Here is an 11,406-nt window from a genome sequence, read left to right on the forward strand (position 1 = left end):
TGGTTATTTGAAACGGTCACTGGTTTTGCTGCTCGGGGTACACAAGAGTGATTTCGGGGAAGCAATACATGAATTTTGGAGTTGAAGAATATACAGAGTGGTCTTGAGAAGAAAAAAATACAATTGAGTTAAACTCTCATACTTGTTAAGAGAATGGGAGAGACTTTGGCAAAGATATTTCTATCCTTTGCATTTTGCATGTGGGATGGTAGAGAAAGAATACAACAACATATGTTGCATTTGCAGGACCTGAAGTGAAATATTTGGACTTAGAGCAGTGATTTGAGAGATCTGCTACCTTGATTCAATACAGACAATTGCTTTTTAAATTCAAATGCTTATCCATTTGTCACCTAATCTTCCTCTTACTTTAGTCCTTCTATTTAGTATGGTGTATTATCCTAGGCTGTTTTGTTTTCGATGTGTAAATAGCCTCATTAACATCTCTACTATTTCCTGTAAGCTTTGGAGAGGGAAATATTTACACACAGTGCAAGATTAAGCAGACTAAATCTGTAATAAATGATGAGAAAAAACTATACTTCACTGACTGAGTTCATCCTTTTGGGATTAGCAGACACGCTGGAGCTACAGGTCAGCCTCTTTTTGGTCTTTTTTGTGATTTACACGCTTACAGTTTTGGGGAATGATGGGATGATCCTCTTAATCAGGATTGACTCCCGACTTCACACACCCATGTATTTCTTCCTCTCTGGTCTGTCTTTTGTGGATGTTTGTTATTCATCCACCATCACCCCAAAGATGCTGGTAGATTTATTATCAGAGAAGAAAACCATTTCCTTCACTGGCTGCTTCCTGCAGATGTACTTCTTCATCGCCTTGGCCACAACTGAATGCATCCTCTTTGGGTTAATGGCCTATGACCGTTACGTGGCCATATGCAACCCTCTACTTTACTCCTCGATCATGTCCAGGACAGTCTGCCTTAAAATGGCAGCAGGGGCTTTTACAGCAGGATTGTTGAACTCCATGGTTAACACGAGTTATGTAAGCAGCTTGCCATTCTGCAGTTCCAATGTCATTCACCACTTCTTCTGTGACAGCCCTCCACTTTTTAAGCTCTCATGTTCTGACACACAGCTGAATGAAAGTATCTTTTCCACTTTTGCTGGTGTGAATATGATTGGAGCTCTGCTAGTCATCCTATCCTCCTACTCCTACATTCTCTTCTCCATCTTTCGTATGCATTCAGGGGAAGGGAGACACAAAGCATTCTCCACATGTGCCTCTCATCTGACAGCTATAATGCTGTTCTATTCCACCTCCATTTACACTTATCTGAGACCCAGTTCCAGCTACCTCCTGAATCAGGACAAAGTGGTTTCAGTGTTCTACACAGTAGTGATCCCCATGTTGAATCCTATGATCTATAGCCTCAGGAATAAGGAAGTAAAGAAGGCTATACAGAATATAATTACCAAGAAAAGAATCCCCTCATTTCTGTGATAGCTTGGTTAATTTTCCAAAATAAATAGAGTATTTGATGAACTGTCAAAGGCTGGTTCAAGCCTCCAGTTTTTCATTAGAACATTTTTTTCTTTTCTCAGTAATCATGTCCTGTAATACTGAAGCATGTATCCAATTAGGTATAAGGTAGATTACCAAACTTAAATAATACCATGGAACTTTCATCTAATTCTTCTGTATCTTTAGTGAGTTCTCAAAAAATTGTAATGAAATCTTAGGGAACAAATGGGGTTCGTTGTTTAGACACAAATGTCACAATATCACATGAAACTAGGCGTGTAGAATAGTTGCAATTGTCTATTTATTTTTTCTCATGCATTCTTTTCCACTATTTATGATTTTAAGACATTATATATCATATATGTCAAAAATGCTTTAAATTTAAAATAGACTTCCATTTTAACTTATTTAATTATCTCCTAGGGAGATACTTAAAGCAAATTTGAGGACTATAGATTTCATTGCAACTTAAACTCCCTATCTTTTATTTCCCTTATCCCTCACATGCATATATATTCCTTAGTAAGTGCAAGTTTGTGCAAAAGTGTGAATTCAAGAAAACTGCTATCAGATTAGAATGCATCAGTTACAGAAGCTCTCCTTCTATTCCCTTCACTTCTCCTCAAAAATTTCTAATTCTTCTCTCACTTTCACTCTTCCAGACTGACACATGCACCCAAAGCAGCATGCACACACATTCAGTTGCTGCAATGAGTTCAACCAGTACATCGTTTCAAAAGATGTAGATTAATGTTCAATGGATTAATACAAAACATGTTATTTACAATAGGCTCATGGATTTCCTGACCATAGAAATCTTCTATCAATTGACAATAAAATCAATTAAAATTAATCTTAACATTAAGGCTAAGCATCATTAATATGGAGGTAGACAGGGAGGTGGCTTAGTAGAGCTCTGGAGGAAACTGAGCGGGCCAGGGCTTGACAAGGAGACAGCCACACTTAGAGTTTTTGAAGGGTAATTCCACATGTCCCTTCCCTTACCCTTGCTGCTGAAGTTGCACCTGATAGAGCTGTGATGTTCAAATCACCTGAGATGTGGTATAGCTGACCTTATTGCCTGTCACAAAGAGGTCATGCAGATTCATCATCCAATGTTCTTAACAGTCCATGTAGGTGACCTTTGTCAGATGAATGTTCCTGAAAACATTGGTGTTGTATGTGCACCTGTGGGCCATATTCTCACCCCACAGCAGTTACCTGGCCCTGGAGGCTCTGCATCAAAATGATGAGGCTGTTCTCAGAGATGGTTTGCTCTTTCACTGAGTGGCTCACATACGTTCTTCTGCACCAGCTGGCTACTGCTCAGCAGGTTTCTTTCTGCTTTCAGTGTCCTATGTATTTAATGGAATCATATATAAGACCAGGACCTTTCACAGGTAAATACTAATATTATATTCTTTCAATTAACTAATTTAATTTCCAGTAAAACTTAGGAATACAAGCAATATTTAAGAGATGAATTCCATTTATTCTGAGATTTGGGCTTTTAGATATATCATATTTTGAGCCATATTCTCTGCTCTCTAATTCAGCTTGCCTAACATTTAATTAGTTTTATTTACAAAGTCTACAAATATTTCTAAATTTTGGAGCTATTATCACAAATTATCTTGCTTAATTTTTAATGTATTAAACATATGCTTCTTATGTACATTTTGATTATTTCTTGAACCCATCGTTAATGTAAAAGTATTTTTATCATATTTTCTTGCTTTTATTGTCTAATGAATTTATGTGAAAAATGTTCCAAATATTTTTTATTTTCTTTAACTCAAATGCAATTTAAATTGCAAAAGTATTGAGACTTCTAATTATTATATTAAGTGTGATTTTTATCATTTACTTCTTTCTTTAGAATCTGACAATAATTATTAAACTCTCCTCTATGAATGTAACATTCTTTTTGCCTCTGCTATACCGTCTATATTGCTTTCTGTTTTCCTAATTTTCCCAGGCCTTTATTTCGCTTGAATGTTTACTGTCATCATATTCCCCAAATGTAAACATATCAAGGGATATTTTGCCTTATTCAATGGTTTTTGATAATTTATTTCTTAAAATTAACGAAGGAAGTGTGAAATGTATGCCTTTAGGCTATTCTTTGGTCAATGTTTTCATTAGTGATTCCATAAGGCCAAATAGAGAATAGCTCAAAAAACCTGTGAGCATCACAAAATTGGAAAATAAGCAAACAAGTTGGAAGGAGTGAAAGAATCAATATTCAAGGATCACAGGGATTTATATAAACAACAAAAAAGAAAAAGATGATGTTATTAATGGATGGAGTCCTGCATTTAGGCAGAAAAAAATGCATACAGATAATTTGACATTAATATATAAAAATAATTTTGGGTTTAATTTGTTAATTTAAACTAATATCGACAATGCAATTTTCATGAATCTATTAAAAACAGGAATTCATACATTTTGTAAACAATAGTTAGATAAAGGCTAGTGCTGAAATTAAGTGATAACCTCATTTAACTCATTTAACCCATTACCTGGTCAAATAAAATAGAAGATAGTGTGTTATTTCAAGGTCAGCACATTTCAAAGGACAGAGATAAGCAATATTATGCCAAGAATGTAATACCCAAATGGTTGGGTGTATGGGGGAAAAAAATCAAATAAAAGGTAGTTAAATTGCTGTGAAAATATGTAATCTGTCTAAGAGGAATGTATGAAGAAGTTTATTGAAAATATATAGCTTTAGTAAAATGTAGATTTATTGAAACAATTTTGAAACAAATAACTTTATTAAGAATATATAAAATGCATGTCAAATAGAATGTGTGGCATCAGAATGTAGAAATATGATTATTTGTTGCTAAACTTAGATACAATTTACTGCTTTGATTCAGAAAGTGATGTTCTATTTTTAAGACTCTCTTTAAATTTTGTGATTATAATCCCACTGTGAAAATGTTGTATATATCCATGTACCATTCCTACATGTCAGAAGAGTCTTTATGGTATTTCAGCCACTTAACAAAAAAAAATTACCCCCAGATTTGTTACTAAAGAAGGAGATGATGAACATTGACCAGTGAATTTCAAGGTTTTGCAAACAGGAGATCAGCTAGATGAAGATCTATGTCAAAAAATCTGAGTTTCTGAATTGGACTCCAAACCCTCAACCTCCTGAAATTGTATGATCATTTTACCCTTGTGTTGTATAACAAATAAAATTAAGAAAATATAATTTATTAGCTCAGTTTGTTTTGAGGGTATATCAGATTCATTAATATACTAGTAAGAGAAGCAGAAAGATAAAGAAAAGTTACAGACTTGTACAGGAAATGTAAATAGGTTTATTTAACTGAAAGACTGAATAAGCAGCATGCAAAGGTGAAATAAAAGTTGAGGTTTCGTTTTACAAATCGTAAAATTATCATGCCTAAATCTTGTGTTACACAAGAAGACTGCATCAGAATCATCTCAAGTGCTCGGTTTGGTGAGAGCTAGTGAAAAGAAACAAACAATGCACATAAAGAGAAAATAATAAAGATTATATATATATGGTTATAATGACATAGCTTTATCCTCCAATGGTAATGCCCAATAAAGACAATTAACACGGGCTCATAAAATAATGTAAACAGAGATCAGAAGCAAAGTGAGAAGTAACAGGTTCTATTTTTAAATAAGCCATTGCCAGTAATTTTCTTTTTCAAAATGTAAACAAAATTGTAAAATGCACTATATTCCCTTTAAATAATTTTGATTTTTACCTTTAAAACTGCAGACATATTACATTTTTCCCTGAGAACAAGGCTGTGTAACTTCATATGAGACTTATATGAAGTAGCTATTTACTATTATCTGTTCACGTGAACATAACATATTTGATGTGAAAAAACAATGGGATTTTAAAGACACTGACATTCTACTGACACCCTTAATACTAAAGTTTGAGTCACTGAGAGAAGATTCTGTCCAAGAGGTTGTTTCCAGTATCCATCTCACTAACATCTTCTGATCTATCTTATCCTCAGTTTCACTTTCTCTTTTTGAGAGTATAGGCTGTGATTCCGCTGTCTTCATCTTCTTCGTCAATGACAGCATTGTCCATTTCAAGGATCTTTCTATCATGACTCAGTTCACTCCTTGCCTGGATTCAAATTGATTTCTGTTGTTGCATTGATTGATTTGTAAACAAAGTAATGAAAAAAATACCAGTACCAGCAACAATACATTTGCACAATGCTACATATTTTGAGAGCCCTGATTTGCTAAAACATTTTAAAAGAAACTGTGCATTAATTAGCATCCAACTACATTGAGCTCAATCACACACTAAACAAAATAAACACCATTATAGCTAAGTAATCTCTATTAAGAAGAGCAAAGTTGGAGACATCATACTTCCTGATTTCAGACTACATTGCAATCCTATAGTAAGCAAAATGGTTTAGTATTAGTATGCAAAATGACAGGTATACAAGGAACAGAATAAAGAGCCCGGAATTAAACCCACTCATATATGGTTAGCCTGTTTTCAACAAAGGCACCAAGAATACATGATGAAGAAAATCTCTTCAATAAATGGTGTTCGAAAAACTATATATGCACATGCAAAAGAATGAAATTGGACCCCTATCTTACATCATTACCAAAAATCAACTCAAATTAAAAACGAGCAGCTTGACAACAATGGTAACTGAAAACCAGCAGCCTGGAGACACTGGATTGTGTGGCCTGGGTTTGGAGCTCCTAAGGATGTCCCATCCTCACAGCAACTATTAATACATTCTATAAAACATAAGACAATTATAGGCTTTTATATTAGGTCACAATCCAACAAAAATACATTAATAGCAATGAACAATCCCACCTGCTTGGATATTACAAATTTATCAGAATAACATGCCCAAAAGGAAAGTATAAATTGAGTACACAGGATAATGTAACATAAAAAAGAACACAACAAACTGAAAGTGATGTAGTTGCTGCAAAAGTCATTAAAGAAGTTTATGTGCTGTTAATTTTTACCAACAAATAGTTAAACTACATATAATTTTGCCTAAATATTTAAACAGTATGAACACAAAACCATGTGAAAAGCAGCATAAATGAATTATAAAGAAAAAAACAGAAATGGATGGGATTTTTTAAGATTATAGACTTTTTATTACTCCATATACTTAAAGTTTGTTGATGAACATTGATTCTGTTGGAGACTTTTAAATGTTTCAAGAAGAGTTGATGCACCAGATAAACAGTACAAGAAGGGATTAGGCAAGCAGACTAAATCGTATATGCTCAAGTCTTATCCAGCTCACATTTTCTGCTCCAGCCTCCTCATACCACTTCCATGTTACTACTCTGTGGTTATGTTCTCAATGAAAATGTCATTGTTCATTGGTGCCACCTCACTGTGCAGAAGAGAGTAGGATGACCCTGACACTTCAGGGTTCAGAGGATGAGTTTCACAAATTATTTCATAAATACAGTTAATGTCAGCATCTAATTGTATGCCCATTTTCACTGAGGCTAGGGATGGGAGAGACATGTGATAGCTAGATTTCTAACCTCAAACTGCAAAAATAGAAAACAAATGCACCTAATCAAGATAGTGGGGTAGATTGCATAAGTAATAGGTTGCCTCACACACACCGAAGCTGCTAGATCCTGAATTCAGTATCTGTGTCCAGGGAATAAGTTGAAATGAGAACTCATATTCCTTATATCATTTCTGCTACCGTATGAACATCTGCTTAATTCTCCTCTATGTCCCTGATGAGTTCTACCTTTCCTTCAAACAATATGAAGGGAGATATTCCCGACAATTCTCAAGTTTAAAAAATTGTAATTACAAACAGAAGAATGATTTTCATTTGGTTCTTATTCAAACATTTGGGGGAAATGGTTCTAGTTTAACCATTTGGTAGAACATTCATTGTTGAACCAATTAACTGTGGCCAGGTATATGCACTCATGTAGTATATAATGACCATGTGAAATGTAAGGGATAAGAGCGAAGAAAGTTCTTAGACAATTCATGGGGGGGGGGTTAGAAAACTATGTATCTGTACTAATTAGGTTAAACTAAGATGAAAACTAGGAAACTTCTATGATTCTTAGACCTTGGGCCTTAAAGAAGGATAATCTAGGACAGGATGCCAGGTTTAGTGTGAGGCTCAGCTCTACACAATTATTCAGGAAGGAGTGACTCACATTTTACTCTGGCAACTTCCATGGTTGCTGTGGTCATTCCCTGGCCAGCCAGCCAAAGAAGAGTGAAATGGAATTCCATAAGATGTCCTCTTGAGCAAGTAAGTCTGCGCACATTGTTTCCTTTCCTATTTCATTTCAAAGAACTAAGTCACATGGTCATGCAAGCTGCAAGAGAGACTGGAAACACATCCCAGCTACTATAGGGAAAATAAAGAGAAATGAAGGAGAATTGAACTTGGTAGATGCATATCAGTGTCTAGCTTTGGACACAGTACAATCATGAGGACCAAATAGAGCCAGCAGAGAGAATTACGGGGGAAAATGGCATGATTAAATTTACTTTGTAGACAAATATTATGCTTAAATTAAGAAACAGAAGATTGATGAAAGTGAAATAATCCTCAAATAATGAATATTTAAAAGATATTTCAGTTTGAAAAGCTTACAAGGATAAGAAGTAAGGAAGTCCCCATGAAAATAGAGAGAAATGAGTGGAATTAATTGATATTTAGAAGATAGAATCAGTATAATTTGATGACTGACTAGCAAATGTGGATAAAAGAGATGAAGAATGATAGTTATGTCATATTTTCTAATACAGCTGATTTTATGTGTGGTAAAATTGAAAATCAAAACAGAAGAAAGTGTTTGGGCATAACCTCTATGCAAATCCTGTGACCACTTCTCACAATATATATATTACTTCAATCCTGATCCTGGTCACTATCATCTCCCACATAGATGACTGCAATCACCTCCTAACCGTTTTCCCTGTGAAACTCTTCTTCACACTTAAGTATATTGTTTTTTTATTTCTTACCACCTTTCTGACATTTTACTCACTGCTAACAATCGAAGAGATCACAATATATGATTAGTGATGTCGGAAGACTAAATCATATAGGTGTAAATTATTCAGTCCCTAAAAAGCTTCAGAATATTCTATGTAGATGGCTCCATACTTGGAAATACCCTGGAATCAACGAGTTTATCAAAGGAAAGTCAAATTATGGAGTAAAACTTAAAACATACTATAATATGGGTCAAAACAGAAGTTATATCAGAGGGATAAGAGTTATATTGGAGCATTAAATTAGAAATATTTAATTTCAACTGCAGGAATAATGGGCCACTTTTCCCAGGATGTGATATACAACCTCAGTCTAAAAGATGAACAGGAGTTTCACAGTCAGATATTGTGATGAATCTACAAGGTACAAACTTTTCTGTACCTCCTGCAGTGTATTAGATATCAACTCGTATAGTTAGATACTTATTGGATACTTCAATAAACAGAGAAAAGCTGAATGTATGAATTATTTTACATAGCTTACCAAAGATTCATAGCAATAATAAAAATTCACTCTATCTTCTCTCTCCTATTAGTTTTAAGCCCTTATAATCTTATTTTCCCATCTTCACCTTCTCAATATAGAAAACTTTGAGACTCAGTGTGCTATATCCTCTTGTCCAAATTGTAGCTGAAAAGAAATTCTATCTGTGGCATGAGCAGATGACCTTAATACATAAAACTTCTAGATGATGTATGAAATCTAGATAATTTCCAAGTTACATTCTTTGAGGTTAAGAAGTGATGTTTTAATAATTTCAAATTTAGTAACCTCAGATTTCTTACATATATATAGCCAACTATAAGACTGCTAATATCGTATACCACTTTTCTCAGTAGGAGAATTGCTCTGCTTTCCAAAGATGGACAGGATGGGGAGAGATGTAGGGAGGAGTGACCAGGAGGCTAATTTTTCATGTTCCATAGAGAGAGAAGTTTCAGTGCAGCACTAATCCAACCAGAGACAGCATTGGTTATTTTCTAAATTACCACCTGATCAACAGATTATTGAGTTTAAAAATGCAACATTTCATGGAGAGAAGATGCCCCGAGAATGTAGAAGGGTCTATTTCCTACTAAGTTGCACTGACTGATTTAAGTATGAACTTAAAGGAAAAATAAGAATGGCTCAATTTGTTACTAAAATAAATCAAGCCAGAAATTTATATAAAACTATATTCTTTAGAATAAAGCAACACATTGGTTTCTCTATAACATAAAAATGTAAGCATTAATTATTTTCTCTGCTAATTTTACTGTAGTGTATTTTTAAAACTCAAAAATTGAAAGAAATCAAAGAAAACACTTTCTTCTATCAGATTCCTTTATGAGATAAATCTTCTCAGCTTGAACTATGCAGACTGTAAATATAAGTAATCAGTCCTTCATTTTTATAACAGTAAATGAGATATAAAATGGACATGAAATCACCTTGCTGTTGTGAAGTTTTATATTTTTAGTTTTATTGATATTAGTCCAAATATTAAATTCAATATAATATTTCCTATTGAAGGTTCTATGAAGCCCATTGAGTTTTGATTAAGAATATGGACTCTGGCATTCCACAGCTGAGTTTGTAGTTAGCAAGATTACACACTAGCTTCTTGACATTGGGCACATTCCTTAACCTCTCTAGGCCTTGGCTTTTTATGCAAAATGTGAATATCAACAGTTCTTACTTCATTCAGAATGCAACAAATGAGATAATACAGGTAAAGTCATTAACAGGGTGGTTAGTACATAGTAAGTTTCAAAAATATCAGCAATAACAAAATAGTTTCAAATAATCAGACATCTCTACTCTTCACAGCTAGGGTACTTTCTGCTAACAGGAAAAAATTGAAGAGGAAGAACTGATGTTCTATGTAAGAACTGCCAAAGTACCATTAATTGTTAATGGAAAGAGTAGATCAAGTTATGAAAAGAGAATAATCAAACAAAGTTATCTCTGGGGGTGCTTTCATATCTTAAATAGGATTTGAGTTAAACTTTTAAATTTAATTTTGCTTATATTTCTATAATAAAGTCTACTTCTATGTGCTCAAAATATAAGATACTGCACAAATCAGAGAAAAAAACTAAAAATAAAATCCCGCTAAATTACAGTGGTTTTTCATTAGGTACTGTGCTGGTTTGTTTCCACCCAGCATAGAATAGTTCACCAATATTTAACTCAATATTTCTGCCAAAACACTACCATGTACATTGTCTCCTCTTTCTTCTAGATTGCAAAAAGACTACTTCAGTGCAGGATAAAAGATGAGCAAGGATCAAGAAGAAAGAAAAAATATATAAGTTAAAATAATGATTAATAAAATAAATGATAATGATCATAATAACAATGCTTAATGGAACTTCAACTGCTTACTTCAAGTCAAATTGTTAATATAGATGATACAATTTACTCCTCAAAACAACTCCCTGAGCTACATATTGTTATTGCTGTGTATATTTTCAAATGAGTAAAATTAAACTCTGATAATTTAAATAAGGTTATGTTACCCAAATAAATCTAATTTCCATTTAAATCACTTAGTGTCAAGTTGTTTTTCAGTGAGTACTTAAATCTAGTTAAATTAAGCATGATTGCTGAGTCTAGTGGCAAATCATTCATGCAATTACCCATCTGGATATATTTATAAATCTTTCATATAAGTACTGGACTATCTATTGGAATACAAAACTGAATAAGGACACGAAAGCATTTTTTTCCTGGAATATGTTTTATTCTCTTTTCTTAAAAGTAATTCTGTAATACCTTGAGATCTGACAAAGTCTCAGCAGAACATATCACCTCCTTAAGAAATTGTCTGATGCTCCCATAACATCTTGCAATTCTTTCTACACTCTGCATATTGTAGGATAAC

The 11,406-nt window shown here is 33.7% G+C and overlaps 1 protein-coding gene across 1 annotated transcript; it reads left to right on the forward strand.

Annotated features, from left to right (window-relative positions):
- Positions 1-522: 522 nt before the first annotated feature.
- LOC139040759 (olfactory receptor 5F1-like) lies at positions 523-1,467 on the forward strand. The gene has a single exon (XM_070487735.1). The coding sequence runs from the start codon at positions 523-525 to the stop codon at positions 1,465-1,467; it is 945 nt and encodes a 314-aa protein (XP_070343836.1).
- Positions 1,468-11,406: the final 9,939 nt, after the last annotated feature.

The sequence above is a fragment of the Equus asinus genome, chromosome 17 (assembly GCF_041296235.1).
Source record: "Equus asinus isolate D_3611 breed Donkey chromosome 17, EquAss-T2T_v2, whole genome shotgun sequence".
Classification (NCBI taxonomy): Eukaryota; Metazoa; Chordata; class Mammalia; order Perissodactyla; family Equidae; genus Equus; species Equus asinus.

Bases quoted from the DNA above. Each gene is read 5' to 3' on its own strand.
- LOC139040759 (XM_070487735.1), top strand. From the start codon at position 523: ATGATGAGAAAAAACTATACTTCACTGACTGAGTTCATCCTTTTGGGA.